A 19294-nucleotide genomic window follows, 5' to 3' on the forward strand; every position below is an offset into this window, starting at 1 on the left:
GCCGCAATCTATTTTGCTAAATATTTTGGTTTTCAAACTGCTAAAACAGATTTCGTGGGACTGGAAAAAAGATTACCAATCTAGTAACCATATGCGCCAGGCTTTTTATCCGCTTATTATGTGCAAACAATGCGAAAAACGGGCACTGCAATCGTCACAATACAGTTTATGACGTCATAAACAGTTAGCTCTGTTCAGCTAAACTTGTGCACAAGTTAGAAATTGTTAATCAGAGCATCTTAGGCGACTTTAAATGGTATATATATGATACAAACCTTATTCTTTACATCAGTTGTTTTAAAACAAAACAACAAGCAAGCAATTGGCGGCCGTTGGTGAAATACCATGCGGCCCGATAAGTTTATAAACTTTTGAATGCGGCCCTTGCACTGAAAAGTTTGCCCACCCCTGGCTTAATCTATGCACTAAGCTAGAAATTATTAATCTGGGCTTTTTAGGCGCCTTTCGTTGGTATATATATGGTACAAACCTATTTTTTACACCAGTAATTTTCAACAAAAACAAGCAAGCAATTGGGGTCGTTGGCGAAATAAGGACCTGCAATGCGGCCGTCATAGAGAAAAAGTTGTGCACTCCTGGTTTAGTACGTGGTAAGCAGCGATAGAAAAAGTCGTCAGGTGGTACGCGATTTGTGTAAGGTTGAGAATCACTGATTTAAGCGGTCGTTTTGCTGCCTAAAGTTCGCCCAGCAGGCAATAGGACTTCCTTGTGAGCAGAGCTGCATCGCGGACAATCTTGATTCACGCAAGTGCAAATCTGTCGCTATGTTTTTACATCAAGTGACAATTTAAATTGTGCAGTTTGGAAAACCCTATTTAGCGACCAGTCGGGAACAAGATGTGGTGGTGTTAACGTTACGTACAAAATCATATGGCGTATGTTCGGTTGCCTTTCATACTGTGTTTACGCAGTACAAACTAGTTCAGCAGCGTTAGACACAATGCCGTATGGATGGCATTGTCGGCCTCTCTTATATACGTTGCTACCGGGTTATTGATAAATAATTTGAAAAAGACGACTTTGCAGACAAAAAGTTAAAAACACTTGATGAATAGTCAGACCTAGCCCCACAGGGACAATGCTTGCAGATGAAACTAAGATTTCGGTAGGCTAAGCAAAGATAAAAAAATATATGTCACGGTCGTTCCCGGTCTAATAGAGATAATAATTTGAAATTTGTTTCAATTTTGAACGAGAGCTTTTGCATCAAGAATAATTTTATGAATGGCCAGGTTTAGCAATTAAGACATCATGCTACATGCCTGCGGCGATATAGCGACATTGAATTTTGACCGTTACTCATTTAATAAGATTGGTTGTTTGTCCAATACACGTGATTATGGGTAGTTAATTACGACACAATAGCAATAAACAATATCTTGAAATGTCATTTCCTGGCTAGTTGTGATACAAGGCCCTCGAGCAAGTTATTATATTGCTAGCCCGGTTAAAAACGTGTCTGGTTATCATACATTCTCATTTTGCCTCGGGCCACAAGACTTGAAACTTGACTTTCAACTTTTCGACAGGGTCTTTGTTGTTGAAACTCTGTACAGTAATGCGTTGTTTGTGCTAAATAGGTAAACATGTTTGAGGGAATGGACATTGGTGATGTCGTGGATACAGTAATTAGATCGCTGTGCGTTGTTCACAGCCGAGTTGGATTAACGTTGACTAAAAGTGCGAAATAGTAAAGTTGGGTCCTTCAGAAAGTAACACAGGCAACAGAGTTTAAATGTTATACGATATTTGGCACAAAAGTGCAGAATGTTTGAGTTAGAATCAAAAATATTGTTAATTTTGTGTTAAATACTTGCGTATAATTAGAGTTAAAAGCTTCGTCAGAATAACACTTAACCAAAGTTTGGCAGTTTTGTGAAATAACAGTCATTTCCATAATTGTGTGTAGGTGACTGATCGACCGTCTGTGTAAAAAGAGTGTAACCACGTAAAAATAATATTGTTCTTAACATACAGTTTGTAGTAGCAATGATAACCTCCCAAAAAACTCTTTGAAGAAACGAAGCATGAAACTTAAACCGGAATTTAGCATAAGCAAGAAACCCAATGAGAAAAAGAAGGACGCAAAAGGTGGAGATAAAAAGAAAACCAAAAAACAGAAAAACAAGAAGCAGAAAGCAAAAAGGGACGGAAGCAAAGAGACGGCACCCAAACCTATTATATTTGCACCAAAGAAAACAAAAAACAAAAAGGACAGAACAATATCAAGAGAATCCTCGATATCCACCGTTTCAAGAGGAAGGTCGCCCAAACGAAGACATTATCCTACGGACACCGAGGACGCATCATCCACTAGGACTTCAGCTAGAGATTCCAGCCTTCGCAGCGTGAGTTCTAGAGCTTCGTCTTTTAGCGACTTTGAAAGCCAGGAACGACCATGGAAGGCAAAGAAAAACAAAGAACCAATTGTATATTCGTGTTGTGGCTTTTGCAGTCTCGGCGCAGGCAGTCTTCTAACAGCACTTATTTATGTGGTAAGTGTAAATGTTCAAATAAATGATTATAAACAGTAGTCAGAGATCCGCAAATGTTGTGGGTCGTACGTTTGCAGACCAGGGTGGTTCAGCCTTTTCATGTTTCATGCACCCTTGCTGCAAACCAGTGCACCCATAAATCAGGGGCTTTTAGACCTGTTTGTAGACGTGGAATGAAAGGGTTAAGTTAAAAGAACGCAAATGTGAATTGGTATATTTCACGAAAACGGTTATGTTTTAAGTGGTTAAGTTATCATACACGTACTGCAAATTACTTAGGCTTACAACATTTTCGGTGGCCTGCTTGTGCTCCTTTGTGCCCATGCAACCTTATGACCGCTGCTGTCTATATAGTCTACATACACGGCATCAACATTTAGAATTTTATATATACACGGCATCAACATTAGAATACCAATAAAGAACGTATGTTTTTGCAGGGATTGTGCATTGGATTCTTGGTTTATCGCATCGGAAGTTTTACCTCACATATGGAAGAAAATAGAGACATAATTTGGTCGGGCGAAGATCTGCTTCTTGACATATGGATTCTTCTTATCATAGCCGGATTCGCTACGGCCGGGATTTCAATGTTCGGCGCTCTGGTGCTCCTAGTGGCTTCTTGTGTGTGGGGTCAAAAGGTCAGTAAGGAAATTTATTCACGCAACTCTATCTGCTTCGTAATCCAATGTATTTCTATTTCGGTTTGTCCTAAAAATAGTATTGAATTACCAACTGATACAATATCCTTCAGTCTTGTTAACGCACACGTAGTTATTGTGTTCCAATTTTTTGCGGTTAATTTGTCCGCCTGCGACAGAAACCTCTCGACTGTAAACAAGCGTTTGGCATTACCTCATAATAGATGGCAGGCGTCATACCGCGGGGAGATTTTAACTTCCTGTTTTATATCACGCCCATTCCGAACCACGCAGTGAACATTTTGCTACTGCGTTTCTTTCAATAGCACTTGCCAAACTATTGGAACACTATGCACTTGCCAAACTATTGGAACACTATGAACCTATAGGCTACACAGACTGTTTAATGACGAATATAAAGGCCCAAATAGATTAAAAAAGGTTTTAATTGTAAAACTTGTCGCATCTAACGTCTATTTGGGCCGTTATACTTGTCAATAAACTTTGCTAAGCGAATGCACAAAATTCAATCTCAATGTAGCCTCATTTGTTTTGAACCTATTTGTTAAAGGTTTTGAACCAAAGTTTTTGTCGACTATTTATGTTTGTTTGGAAACATGTTTCCACATTTAGAGTTATGTGTAAAGCGTAACCGATTGATTTCTGAGTCTTATGTCCAACAAGCCATAAACGTATTATTCGTTGCTTTATATTAAAACATCAATGTGTATCTAGATTTAATTTCGAATGACCTACTTATGGTTATACTTACAGCCATAGGCGCCGACTTTAAATTTTTCCCGGGTATGCCATACTATATGACGTCACAAAATGACGTCATGATATACCAAATTAATTTCCTGTCGCCACGTAGGGTAAGACTACGTTAAAGCTTGCAGTATACGAGTTTACACGTCAGAATTCCACCGCTAGGCCCTTCTGCTACTGTTGCAAATCAATGCATGTTCGTGCCCGGTAACACTGCGTTGTACATTAAAAAAATGGGACCCACTTGCCGAAATTACAGTGAGGCGGAATAACGATAAAAAATATTTAGCTCGGACGCAACCTTACGTCACGAATTACTTTTATGTGTAAACATTTATTTTCTCTACAATAACTGTTATAAAAAAGAAAATACTTCTGGCCTAGCCATTACAAAAATCGTTTTTTACGTTAAGTCGCTTGTTTCGTTTACAACGTGCCGCATATTTAACGCAGTGAATTGTTTGTGACGCATAATTAATTTTAAAGTTTAGTGTACTTCAAACGATGTCTTAAACTGCCAGAAACTTTCGACAAGATAACACGTTAATTTTTGTAAAAGTTCCAACCTTACGTTTGTGACGTAACAATAAGCGTTGTTGTATTTTCTGTTGAAATTAGACAGCCGTTGTTCTTGCGGTAGAGGCATAGTTAGAAGTTAGAACTGCATTCTCATAATTTATTTTACAAACGCTAAACTTTTTATTACGTGGTTGTTGACGTAATATCCGGCGCAGCGTCAGCGCCAATACCTTTGATGTGCTTTTTACCAACCTCTAATGTTTAAATTTCAATGCTTCCTAAAGGCGTTACAATTGTCACAATTGTAATAAATACGAACAATTCATGGGTTGTGAAACAATAAACGCGATTGAAATCAATTGTGTAAGTTACGTATTGGTCTGTATCAGAAAAATTTCCATGAAGGAATAACGCATGACTAACGTTGGTCCGATTCTCGGGTATGTAGCATACCCGAGGTTTGCGTTCGGGTATGCGTGGCATACCCGTGTTAGGCGCCTATGCTTACAGCATGTAAATTATGCAAGTGAGATAAAAAAATAACGCAGTGAGTTTCTACGCCGGCTTAATAATTGGAGCTTGTAAAAGGTTCACACGCCCGAAAGTGGCAAAATACATCGCCATATTGGCAATATTACTCTAGTTCAGCGGTTCCCAAACTGGGGTCCGCTGTCCATTAGGGGTCCGTGAGGCAATTTTGGGGGGACCGCGAAGCGGTTGAAGTAATTCTATAATCTTATTTGGCGTCAGTTTGTGCCACTAAATAAGTTTAAATCAAAGTAGAATTGAGAATCGACTGTCTCCATTGCAAAACAATGGCCTTTATTGAATGACAACTATCAAAAATGCAATTATTCGCGCACAATCGTAATGTTTTTGTCCTGTTTGTGATGTCACATGCTGTCTTTGGATGATTGTTATATATTTTGCATAACTAGCTAAATTCCTGCAATCAACTTTTGTTTTTATGAAATACACATTGAGGCTTAAGGACCGCGAGCCCTCGAAATAATGGCAAAGGGACCGTTTTGAAAAAAATATGAAAAAGTTTTGGAACCACTGCTCTAGTTAGTCAGTAGTTCACCGTTTGACGTTTACAAACATGTAATTACAGGAACATTACAAGAAGATGCGCAACGCGGTAATAATCTGGTCCAGTCTTACTGCCTTTGCAATCATCGGAAATTTAGGCGAAGCAATATACAGCACTGTGATACCCGAGAAAGTACAAAAAGAGAGTAATTTGGATGTGAAACTTCTCTATGGAAGACCTATCAACATTGAGTTTTGGACTTACAACCATATCAAGGACAACTTAAAGACGATATGGGGATTAACTGGAACACATACTATAGCATACGTATGTCGAAGATACACATACTTAATATTATACATTTTAGTCCTTAATGCACAATATGTATTGCGCAAACGACAGAAATTTACCCCATTTTTAAATTTAACAACGGAATTGCAACAATAAAAATGTTGTATATATAATTAAACAAAACGGCATATTTCGTAAAGTTCGAAAGGCCATTGACCGATGATTTTCTTATGGTTTAGTTTTACTTGCTCATTGTACTGATCTCTTACCTTCGCCTACTCAAATACAAGAGCGCACCAAAAGTAGGAAGTAATCAGAAAGGTGAAGACGAAGAAAGTTCCGTGGCGTCCACTGGAGGGCGATCGAAGTCATTTATGGACAAAGGAAGCAGTAAGTGGTTTTTATTAGCAATGAAACTAAGATGAAAAACAGCAGATCTTATGGAGCAAACAACGTACATATAGTTTCATGTAGTCTTCTTGTAATTCAAACAATTGCCTGTTGCAATAACTTCTTTAAAGTGACATGAACATATAGTCATTACTTAGTAAATTTCGCTAAAGAATGGAAAGTGATGGGGTTGCGTTAACAATGTGTTGATTCGTTTTGTGTAACTTTAATCGATGATTTGAAGTTTTTGCTTTTGTTTGTCTTAGGTCGCGGTTCTTTGACGTCCAGTTTCAAGCCAACTTCACAAAGCAGAACAAGCAGCCTCACAACCACGTAATATTGTGTTCAAAAATCACTGCATTACCTAATACATATTAGATTTAGTATCATAGATAACTGGCAAAACCAAAAATAAATTATGTCTTACTTATACTTGGGAAACATCCCGCAACGTTACTTTACAATGCGTTTAATGGTATTGCAGGTCTCGGAAAACCAACGTGAACAATTCCTACATGAACTGGCCAATGGTAAATGGCGGCTTCACCCCGGATTCTGTCGTAGATATGACGTCAAACGACGACACACAAACTCTTGCCTCATCATTTTATGACATGCCCCCAGGAAATATATATGACGGTAAGAAATGGCAAAGACGCGGAAAAGCAATTAACATTCTCGCTCTAAACCGCAAAAAGATTGTTAGTGGTAATATTTTAAATAATGCAGATAAACCGGTTGGGTTTATCATCGCTGTTGCAGAATGGTTAACATCTACATCTGCAACAAAATATTTTGTTTCCCAGAAACCCCAGAAAATGATCAACTGATATCTGGACCCAGAACCGACAAAGAAAAGGTACCAAAACATATAGGCTTACGCCGCTATTAAATAACGTAGCAATAGAAGAAGTTAACGATACGTATATTAAAGCAATAAAACAGGTCACATTACCCGTGGAATATTGGCAAGTTAGATATTTTACTGTAAAATCTTTTTCGTTTGACCACCCAGGCTCCAGCACCCCTTCCTAAAGATCATGTTGCAACAGTAAAGCCAGATGAAAGAAAAAAGCAACAGTCATTCCCAAATGGTAAGTTTAAAGCTTATCAGTTAGAGCCCACGGGTTAAGTTTCAAGTATTTAGTTCACTTAACCTAACTTAGTTGATTCTATTTACCACATGAAAATAGTTATAAAGAGGTATTAAAAACGCACATTTCGTTCAGAAGTTACCCACAAGAACTTCTAGAACAGTGGTTCTTAACCTGGGGTTCGGCCGTGATAAAAAGGTTAAGAAACACTGTTCTAGAAGTTAGATGACTATTTCCTATTTTTAATGTTTTATAAGTTTAACTCCCTAAACCTAAATAAACGACAATAGCCGACTCAACTTTGTACTCCAGGTACCACTGCTACCAAAATCACACCAACAAACAATCTAAAATCTTCCACATCGAGGACTTCATCACATAGTAGCGCATCATCGTTGCGTCCCAAGAAGCAAACAAACGACGAAGAAAAACCTCAAATGCAACCAGAAGCTGTTACGAGTTTTTTCAAACGTTTACATAAAAACGAGAAAACACCATTTCAAACCGATGAAGTAAATCCAATGGAAGAAATGTTCCGACTGTTCGGGGGCGACCTGTGCGCAAAACATCCCGAAAACTGTGACCGCTATTTAAAGTCATATAAAGACATACGGTCAAAAACAAGCCACCTGAACTCTATGAGAGACCCCTACGACTTTGAAGGTCTTGGCAAGTCTGCCACAATAACCCCAGAGCAAAGAATAGAGCAATTTGATTTAGGTATGTTTTCTAATGTTGAAACGCCGTTCGAAATTGTGCTATGTTGGGAAGCAAAAGGTTTATCAAAGACCAAAAACTGTGGTACCACTTGTAACTACATTGATTTTAAAGAGTTAAGTTATGTGAAACGCATTGCAAAATGATTTGTTAGTTTACAAATTTAAATCATTTGGTGCAGCTAAATTGCCCATTGCAGCAAAATGTTATGCAACAGGTGACATTGGTCCAATAAATGTATTTACAGAGCAAGGACCTTACAGTCTCAACACGTCGTTGTATGGGAGTTTTGGAGGCACAATTCCACATCACCAGTCCATATCAACCGAGAGACCTAATCCAGTTTACGGCTTTCGGCCCCAAAGTCGGGGTAAACCGAAAGACTACCCTCAATACCCACCAAGCAACAGACCCCCTCCAGGAGACCCACAACCCAGAAACGGGTTCAGGACCCCCCAATATCCGTTTGCCCCCAGTGATAGCATTTACTATGATGAAGCATGTAGTACTTGTTATGGGGACTTCGGTTACGGTGACTACGGGAGTTATTACTCGTGGGCAGGAGGTTATCCACCACCACCAAATGAACCGCCTCCGGTTTACACCCCCACTCCACCAAGACCTTACGATCCATCTATGCAGCAGTTTTCAGCTATGTCCGATATGCGCCGGCCTAGATCGAAAACAAACAACCCAACTTGGTATCCTGTGAATCTTAATGATGACTATTCAACTTATATGCCTAGCGAAGATTATTCTTTGTCCACACGAACACGCAGTCTTCCAAACTTGGCTGCTGCAGCCTCCACGACCAGACATTCTTCCCTGTTGAGCGACGACTTCGAGTCAAGAAGACCCATGCGACCGGAAATAACAATTCCGTCTCCCCGTGAAGCTCGTAAGTTAAGTCGATCTTCATCCTGGTCCAAAGAATCAAATCGAAATCCCAGAGACAAGAAGAAGCGCTCATCGTCCGGCGGTAGATCTCGTTCGTTAAGAAACTACAGCGGTTATCACAGCGGAGATCTAAGACGCAGGACATCCTACACAACTGATGATCGGCAAACCTTTGGCAGCGAAAGACCATCTACAAGGAACAGTGGATTTTCATCTTCTAGACCAGTTAGTCGTGTCTCCGGGGGTCCTCGGCTTCCACCTAGAGATATCACTGATCAAGAGTATGAGGAACTTGGAAGTGTTTATTCTTTCCATGACCAACATACAGGTGGACCCGGAAGACCACCTACAAGAACACGCACTCCGTCTTCCAGGCCATCTTCTGGAGTTAGCAAGCCGTTTCGTGCTCCGGAGCAATCATCAGGAAGAAAGGGATACCCAGAACCAGAAAGAACACCGAGCTCTATACTGCGAAGAACAGGGTCGTCTTTAGATAGGAGCAGAACCTTGCCAAATCTGTTTCACGATGATTGGGAGCCCGAAAGACAAAACAGCAGACGAGGAAGGAGATCAAGTCAAAGTGGAACTCGTGGCCGGCTCCGAAGCGTCGAAGATCCCGCCACTGGCCGGAGTCTTTCCCGGGATCGGGCACCAAGAGAACACAGTAACAGTAGAAGATCTAACAGGTCTTGGTCTGAGGATGTGGATAGGTATCCAAAAAATCAAGTTGAGAGAAAAATATCTTTTTCGAGAGAAAGAGGTAGATCCAGAAACCGAAACGAATTTGCAGGATTTGCAGAGGTTCCAAAAGAAAGAAGGAGAGCATCATCCGGAGGTCGAAGAAGATCAAAATCTCGGGATGGAGAAAGAAACAGATGGTTTGATGGAAGTGATGAGGCCGACTGGATGACAAAGAAAAGAAGTCGATCACCGGACCGTGAAAGGAGAAGATCGGAGGTTTGTAACTAAAAGAACTTTCTTGTAAACTCGGATAAAAACGTTGTAGTCAACTGTATTTCATTGCGACAAATAATGAGTTGATAACTTTAAGATACAAATATCGAACTTAGTCGATAATAATGCCAAAATGTTTTGTGTTATGCAGGAAGATCGTGATTTTAGAAGGACAAAATCTTTCCGTTCAAATGCGGGCAGCGTCGGAAGAAGCAGCGCAAAACAGGTTTGTACAAAATCATTCCAAACCTGATAAAATAAATACTCTATCAAAACGACATGCATGAAAAACGTCTTGCTTCATTTTTTGGCTTTAATTTCTTTAAAACGCCCTGAGGTATTACTACTCTAAGTGTGATTTAATCAAAACCGAAAACATAAACTTCATTTTCTTTTTAGGTGAAATTTGGAAGTACACCTAACCTTCACCATATTTGAATAAGCCTGAATAAGAACTTGCCTACAAGTTCCATTTTGTTGGTACGATTATGACAGATATTCACACAAGTAATTCAGCAAAAATAATTAAACAACCTGCGGTAACGAAAGCCATAATTTCGGCAATTCTGAAATTGTTTATTTGTCCTGATTTTTGTCTATATTTTGCGTTTTATGTTCTTCGATTTTATGCCGATTCTTGTTACAATATTTTTGTCGCCACTAGATGACGACAAAGAGAATATGTTATAATTGATTTTAATTTAATAAACGTGTTATGACAAAGAACATCGATTTGAAAACAAACCGCCAAGTTTAATTACAATAAAGATTTTTCTAAAGACATTTTAGAAAAGGTATTACAATTTTCGGATAATTCATTAATACATCTGAACAGAATGTAAAGTGTTGGTCAAAAACAGAGAAGAAAAATACACGAATCATACGCGTTCAAAATGTAAGGTCAAAATTTATAAATGGTTTCATTGCTGCATTACAGTATTGTAATAGACCAGTGTTTCTCAACCTGGAAGTCGCCACTAACAAAGGGGTCGCCAAGCACTTTTGTGGGGGCGCGAAGATGCATCTCAAGTCGAAGATAATGATTTTATTTTATTCGCATTATAAAAACTTTTCCGTGACGTATGTTTAGCATAGTAACTCACACGACTGTTTGATTTAGAATTTGCACAACATCATTTGCGATTAAATACTTCTATAAATTTGTTTTTTGGCTTTTCTTGACATAAGGGCACGAATATGTTTATGATGATGAGAGCCGTGACCACAATTTTAAGGGTTTGTTGCAGTTCGAAATACCGAATTGTTACTCGGACATTTGATAGTAAATGGATGATGATTACATTCTGGCAGTGAAACTTAATTTATGTGTTTGTAAAGGACTGTGTTACTGTGTTAGAAAACCTTAAAAGGGGGTCGCCAAGTAAACAAAGGTTGAGAACCACTGTAGACATTTGTTTTATATTTAGGCAAGGATGATAAATGGTTGGTTGTCTTACGGAGATTTTTTAGGTGTTACTCATAAAAGCAGTAAATAAAAATATTTTAGTGAAAATGCATTAATGCTTAATTAAGCTGTAGTAGTGAAGGTATTTCAATTTCGCTAAGCCGTTATTATATTGCATTGGAGCAAATTGTAGTAAAAAGAACCGTTAATGCAATCTGAAACATCCACTTCATCATTTATTTTCAAGATGATTTAAAATCAACTTTAATTATTGTGACTAAGTGCTTGAAATCCAAAAATAAGCAGAGCAGGTATTCTGGTAGCAATTGAAATGTCGGGAACAAAGTCATGGATTAAATTACTGCCTTGCCGATGCGCCGGGATTGATTTCAATCTAAGCTTTATCAATTATTAATTGTGCCTGGGCAATCGTTGCTATATTCCCTTCTTTTCTAAGTCGTATCAAGTATCTAGAGAATTTAAACCTTTAATGTCAATGCCATAAAACCGCTGGATTAAACTCGTCGCTTTATCGGACTCAAGCGGGGTAATAAAGCTTTTTGTAGCGGATACATAAAAATCGTTTTTGTTTCCTAATTTTAACGTTTTCAGCACATAAAACTGCATTAGATCTGGTTTTTAGCTGGCTGCCCTGGGTTACATTCGAGTAAACTTGCAAAATGAAATATTTTTTTGACAGCCTACAAAATATTTTGGCAAAGTTTAAACCACTATTGAAAAGTTATGTTACAAACGAGAAAACTACACCACCTGACCCATGAGCACATTTATGACACTTCTAAGCAATACGTAAAATATTTAAAGTAAAACAAATTCGACTATTTTCAGAAAAATAGGCATATAACGTCAACAACAAAATTTAATTTCGTTCATTTTGATTTGCTATTGTCTTGTTATGAAATTACCTTAGTTTTTAGGTTGCGAAATTTTTAGCAAGCGAACCAAGTGAAATTAGAAAGTACGGACTCAGCAAAGTGTTTGGGTAAAGTAACATTATATCCCAAGCATTTTTAAACCTACCCAAAAGTACGCCTAAATGCATGTTATGCTTTTGGTGTTATTTGTTATTTGTAATCTTTGGGTTCACACCACTAAGCAAAGACGACCGAAAAAATAACGCCTTTCGTGTTTTAGCCCTTTTCGTGGGTATTGTTATAGAAGTTATATACGTAATTAGTCTGGAACAAAAGCATGGCGGTCATGAATGTGGCGAAGTTCCAAAAAATTGACATCGCCAAAACCGCGCACCTCGCTTAATCTATCACGTGACAACGATGACGCACTAAGTACGTCACACAATGACAACGCGATCGATTGGGTGCGTAGAAAAAGCGTATGCAATAGAATTTTTCGAATACAGAGCGAATACATATTTGCCCGTGGTGCAAAAAATATAAAATCTCGAGACAACATTGCATTTTCAATGCTGCAAGTGTTTGAGAAGATACTTTGAAAAAAATGTTGCTCGAAATATAATATACAGGGTGTAAAAATTGTGCACTGCGTATAAGTCAGCGTAACAACTCAGTTAATTGATTGCATCTGTTACAGGAAGTATGATATTGCATGAGGTTAAGTTTTAACCCTTTGAGGGTTACTGGTACATATATGTACCACAACTTTGAAGCATCGTAGAAAATTAATTTGTTGTTCGATCGATATAATTTTCACACAACCTCTCAATGTGGATTTAATGTTTATATTTCTATGATTTTTTTGCACTTGCCACCTTCAGATCAGCTGTTTTTGTGCCTTAAAGTAGTCAGTTTTCGGTCATTCTCAAGGGCATAGTTGTTTCACTTACTGGTAAGTATACAAAAACATAAAAACAAGTGACTGATAACGTTTTTTATTGTTTATGTGTTGGTTGTCAATAATTACTAGTTTTAAAAAATAAAACCCTAGTAAAAATGTAAAAATTTTGGACATACATGTTATGGTACATATATGTACCACTGTCCATTTGGGGAAAAAAAGTCAAAGTTTTCGGTTTTGTTGAAAAATGCTGTTGTTTGTTTTTTAAGTCCAATTAGAACTACAAAACAGCACATTTAAGGTTTTTAGTATTTTTTATTTGTATTTTAAGACATTTCAGAACAAAAGTGACAGGAACAAAAAGTTAGTTTTTCCATTGACATATAGCATCGTGGAGGAAATTTTGTTTGCTGATGTTAGCGACACTGAAGATGACCTTGCTTTAGATGCAGAAGATGTTAAGGTTCTCTTAAAAGATTCCAAATTGTTGCTGCCAGTTCAATGCTTGATTGTACGGTAGCAAAAAAGCAAAATCCTAGTGATTAGAAGAGATCTGTAGCAAGTTGAACTTCAACAACAATGAAAATATGAAACCGAGAAATGATCCAATGTATGAAAGGGCTTGTAAAATTAGGCCAGTACTACAGCATTTTAATTCATCATTTCTATCAGTCCTATTTTCTTCCGTTGATGAACATGTGATCAAATTTCAAGGGCCACAATTCTAGTATTTGCAAGAAAAGATCTAGCAAAGTCAATACAATTGACAAGATCAACAATATACAAAGGTGTAAGCTTTGCACATGTCAAAAGATTCAGAACAGGACCAACAACAAGTATGTCCAGTGTGACACATATCTTTGTTGTGCAAAGGATAGGAAATCCTTCAAACTTTATCATAAAAAATAAGTTTCTGTGCTTGATTTTGTTGTATTTCAATTTTTTGTGACCTGTTACCATTTGCTATCTATGATTTCTTCGTACAAAACTGGCATTTCCTTTTCATCTCTATATTGTTGTGAAGCTAAGTTTACTGAACTGAAATCCTACACTGGTAATGACAACAACTATTGTTGAAATACCTGCACCATTATTCTATACTTACAAGTTTTCTCGCATTTTTGTATGCTGTTGACTAGGTTTTGTTTGTTGTTTTGTATTTACTAATCAAATACATAGAATACAAGTATTTGTTAGTTAACAAAGTTTACTTACAGTGATCCTTGAATACATTTTTTACTATAATAATGGATTTGCACCAAAATTGAAAAAAAAAAATTTCAAAAAAAAATTCCCCCAGATGGTTGCTGGTACATATATGTACCATGCTCTAAAATAAACAAACTAAGAAATTACAAAAAAAATTTCGGGGGAATACTTTTTTTGACCCATTTTAACTAAGATTTGTTGACTGAATTAAAAAAAGCAGTGCACAAAAAAGTGTGTCCCTCAAAGGGATAAACAAGAAGCAAAATAAGTTCTTTTCTTTATTGAGGAATGTAACTTGGTATTGGTAACATTTGTGTGGGGGTTAGATTACAACCAAAAATTGTGGTACTGCCCCAAACCAATCGAAAGTGTTTTTGTTAATTTCTTTGACCAAAACGTCACAGGGTGCGATTCAAAGCCACATCGGGTGAAAAGATAAGCAAGTTTTGTGCTCGTATTGGCACAGCCATGCTATTGGATCAACAGAATAAACTATCTTGGAAGTTTTTAGTAAACCACCTAAAAAAAGTTTGATGTAGTTTCGACAATATTGTCTTTTAAACCAAACAAGTCTACATTTGAAAAAGCATGGTACCGTTACTGTGTCGTTCGATCGCCATCTAACACGTCCGGTGGCGAAACAAAAGCTACCTGTCACTCAGTGAAGATAAATGACCCGTCCTTTGTTCACGCCAGTTCAATGGATATTGTATGTCAACCAGTCATTGGACAGTAGCGAAAGAGGATGTTTTTTGTGGGAGTTGTATACATGCTGATAGCGTCAGGTAGGTCTTGTTTTTGACCCTGTAGCTCTGTTTGTTCAAGTTGAGATGCCTTCGATAGATGAAGTTTGAGGTGATACGAAACTGTTGTGTTTAGTGAGAGCATTTACTAAGGCAAGACCACAAAAGGGTTAGTCGTCCTGATACGGACTACCTAACTGCGATGTGAGGTTTACCACGCAAAGTTTGTTTACTATATACATAGTTCATGGATATGAAAAGCGGTTAAATACAGAAGTATTTGTTACTATAGCGGCAGAATTAAACGTTGCCAAAATGAACTTATAACCAGACAGGCACTGGATTTGTTATTGCAGTTTGTAGCTATCAAAATTGCGGCCATCCACCCAATCTGTTTCTTGAGGATGTTATTTAGCCAGGTAAAATACCATGAACTTTCGGGTTTGACAAAAAAACGCGAAGTCATTTTGGTTGTCTTTTTTACATCTATTAATATTCATTCACAAAGTAACAATATGTTACTAATGAAGGCATGAGCATTTGCCGAAACGTTCAAATAGTAAAGCATGTAGCTTTTAACGTCTATTTGGGCTGCCATTTTTTTTCATTATTTGAACGTTTTTTTGCAAAAATCGGTTGTTGAATTGGGGAGTTCGAAAAACAACACTTTCCTACAAAATAGGACTATAGGTCGGTTTAAAAAATCTTAGCCACAACAACGAGAGCTTTTATCGGAATGGCCCCAATAGTATTTACTTTGATAGATAAACTACTAACGTGTTGTTGATGTGAGAGCAATGGCATAGCAATTGGACGAAGAAGCCCACGCCACTTCTCCGTGTTCATCCAATGGGACTGGAAATCAATAAACAAAGGCTGCACTGAGCAGCAAAGGAGAATGCCAGTCAATACTAATTTGTTTGCAACAGAAAATAGGATTAAGGGCCCTTTCATGGTTGATGATTACCCATTGGAACTACATTTTTTCTTCCACTCATTGCTTGAAAATGCTTCATAATCTCCAATGTCTGAATCAAAGTTCCGTTTAAGTGCTTAAACTAAAGAGATCGCGGCGCCTTACTTCAACTGCTTTTGCGATGAAAGGGGTTTTGCGTGTAATTCCAAAATGCAGATAGTAACGGTTCTGTTGATGTTTGTATGTAATAGCGTTATTTGAAAAAGTGTAGGTGAGATTTGTTGTGAAACAGGCATTTCCTTTTAAAACCAGTATGTAGTTGAGAACAACTGATCTACAGTAATGATCTTATATGAAGACAATTGTATTGGTGTTCAACGGGGCGATACGATAATTATGGGTACTCTTTTCGTTTATTGGGCAATATGAGTTGTTTGTTGGAAAATATTAAAATAACTGTTTAAAATAATGCAAGCAGTTACTTGAGTATGGTTTGGTACCAAAATAAACTGTATGCGGAATTTGACAGCGACCCCATTTGCGTTGCACACAAGAGCCTAATTTTGAAAACACTATTCGGCAACCATTAGCATGACGAAAACTTTGCCGACAAGCTTATGTAATGCACTTTGCAAAACGTATTTTAAAATAAAAATTTTAGCTTCCTACTGTAAAGTACAAATAATCTACCAATTAATCCAGCAATAAGCCTTTTTGCATGTAAGAATCAAAACGCTTATATAGTAAGATTATTTAAGCCAAAAGTAGGTACGAGCATTCACTTGCGGCAATAAAAAAACATCCGAGATTTAATTACTGTCCAATGGTCGTTTGGGACTTGCCTTTCGACCGAACAACAATATAACGTTGTTATTGGTTACACGTTTTGTAGTTGGTTAGTTGTTCGCGTGTGGCGATGACCCATTCGACACATTAGTGCTTAACTGTTTCTGGTAAACACGATAAATTATTAAAATTAACAGGATTTACTGAAAAAAGCTTTGCCGGGCTTCATTGTGGTTTAGCATATGCCTCCTTTTGCTACCATGTGTAATTTCGTTAAAGTTTGTTTTTGGGTCCAACTTTGTGGGTGCCTGATAACCTTCCATTACATTATTTAGGGTACAAGACATCGCTGTTACCAACAGGGTTTTTTTAAGGTTTGGTTTGGGTGACCGCTAAGTAGTTTTAAGAGACCGCCCGCAAGTGTTTCATTTAAATACCAAAAACTGTAGTTGTAGTTGCAAGTCCAAATTTTGGGAAACCGCTTGAGAAATTTGGGGGACCGTTTCGGTCCCCCAAAACACCTTAAAAAACACTGGGTCCAAAGGTATATTTGCATGTAAAAATATGGATTACGTTGTAAAAAGTTGTAAATATTCGAAGCAGTGCATAACAGTAAACTTGCTTTTCAGAAAAAAAGCGTTTGTTTTTCTTGACCCTGTAACACTTCTTGCACAATTTAAACATTAACAAATATTTAAAAGAAAAAAGGTAGTTTTAGGATTTTTTAAAGTTTGTGTACATTGCTCATGTTTAAGTTTGTGTCACATCATTTTTAAGAATTGTTGGTTTGTAAGCAGTGTACACGACAATATACCTTTTTGGTGTTACTATACAGCCTAAAAAATCTTAGCAAGCTGTAATATTAACAAACGTAGGAAAAACTTAAATTCGTCGCGGTTAGGTGAAAAAATACCCTCAACCATTTGCAGCCAATTAGAATTGAAGATGAATGATACTTGATGAGAGTAGCCACACTAAAAAGAGGGTCTCTTGCTATGGGCTTAGTCGCCACTCCAATGCTTATTACAGGAGAGCAGCGCTTTGAATTATTTATTAATTTTAAATAAGACCGCCCCTAATTTACGGACTTGGGCTTTTGGAGAGCAGCCGAATAGTCGTAATGAGTTGGCCGTCGTCCCCTTTCTCTTTTCAGGATGGCCTTATTTTACTCTTTCCAGCTACCAGGTTTACCTGAGGTACCAGTAGGCAGATGTAAGGTACTTGAATGCAGCCAAATCACTACAAGCGCAAGAGATAGGCTATTGAAACTAATAGTAAAGGTTGTTTACTATGGCCTTGTATAAAGGTGTAAAAATATGTTTGTTTAAAAGATTGCTGTTTTGAACAACAAGCAGGTGTATCATTAATAAGTACACTGGAGTTATACGTATGTCAGAAGATTTAAAGCTAGTTGACAAAGGCAACTTACAAACAAAAAACATGAAATCTAGTAGATGAAGTGCAGTTATAAACTGAGGCTGGGCGCTCTATGTTGGCTGGGCCAAAGAATGTAATCTAGTATTTCCTCTTCTGTCTATGATTTGAGATATTTTGTCCAGTAGCCCTCCTGATAAGGCCATAATTTATTAATAAACCTATAATCATGGAAACCACACAACTGAATGAGCCTAGATGCATTTTTAATTCATCTCAATTCAAAAAAATCCACGGCTTTAAATTTGACTTTTCGGTAATGAGTAAAATTTGTAATCGGTAAACTTTGGTGTCTAAACTAAAAGCAATATGAGGTAGCAATCAGTCTTCATAGATTTAGATCAGGGGTCACCAAACTACGGCCCGCGGGCCGGATCCGGCCCGCAGCCACATTTTTTGGTTTGCTGAACCGTATTGATAACATTGTAACATTCAAAAATTAATCTGGTCCTCACAAAAGTTTTCCTGTCGCGATTTGTAAAATTGATATAACCCAGTTTCATAGTATAACCAAGCCCAGGATTAATCCAAAGCCAGTATGTTACGTCACAGACAAGACTACAAGTGTCAATTGTGCGCAAACAATTGCCTTATTTTGTTAGTTGTGACGCAATATACAAGCATTGCTCTTAAGATGAGACGAGCTATACAATTTAACAGCCGCATCACCAGTTTTTAAATGAGATTATAGAAAGACCATCATGTCTTGGCGCCCTTATAAAAATCGCCCCGCGGGCTAAGTTTGGAAGGACGGCGCTAAGACATGTAAACTATGCGGCCCGCGCGAATCATTATTAAACTTATCCGGCCCGCAGTGAAAAAAGTTTGGTGACCCCTGATTTAGATAAATAGAAAACAGTAAAATAAACAACGTTTCAGTAAACTCCTTATCTCTTTCAGATATTTTGCGAAATATTTTTTTCGCATTTGTTTCCTTATCGTTGGACGGTTTGAAAAGGTTATTTATGCAAACTACCCCGTTGGAAAGTCCTGTGATAAACATAATGCGCGGCCAGAGATAAAATGTCAACCATAGGTCCTCACTATTTTTCAATCTGAAAGCGAGCCTGCTTCAGCAAAGGTCGCAAATTTTTCGCGTTTAAAGAGTGCAATGTGGCCCTGGCATCAATAATGCATGGAAATATACGGACCCAACTCTATGAACTTGCTGCCATTATAGCAGTCATATGCAGGACTATGGGTCA

At 37.7% G+C, this 19294-nt stretch overlaps 1 protein-coding gene and 1 long non-coding RNA gene across 2 annotated transcripts; both read left to right on the top strand.

Moving 5' to 3' along the window:
• The first annotated feature begins 1912 nt into the window (after window positions 1-1912).
• On the top strand, window positions 1913-10984 carry LOC145218577 (uncharacterized). The gene is made up of 12 exons (XM_080085988.1): window positions 1913-2516; window positions 2957-3157; window positions 5559-5804; window positions 6008-6158; window positions 6425-6491; window positions 6643-6797; window positions 6965-7017; window positions 7174-7252; window positions 7565-7972; window positions 8217-9823; window positions 9972-10046; window positions 10220-10984. Exons 1-12 carry the CDS (start codon window positions 2049-2051, stop codon window positions 10256-10258), a joined length of 3549 nt encoding a protein of 1182 aa, XP_079942114.1. The 5' UTR covers window positions 1913-2048; the 3' UTR covers window positions 10259-10984.
• A 1670-nt stretch (window positions 10985-12654) lies between these two features.
• Window positions 12655-14190, top strand: LOC145218430 (uncharacterized). The gene is made up of 2 exons (XR_013857605.1): window positions 12655-13052; window positions 13333-14190. It is a non-coding gene; the product is annotated as an uncharacterized LOC145218430 (long non-coding RNA).
• The last annotated feature ends 5104 nt before the right edge of the window (window positions 14191-19294 follow it).

Source organism: Phallusia mammillata, chromosome 3 (assembly GCF_965637545.1).
Source record: "Phallusia mammillata chromosome 3, kaPhaMamm4.hap1.1, whole genome shotgun sequence".
NCBI classification, from domain to species: Eukaryota; Metazoa; Chordata; class Ascidiacea; order Phlebobranchia; family Ascidiidae; genus Phallusia; species Phallusia mammillata.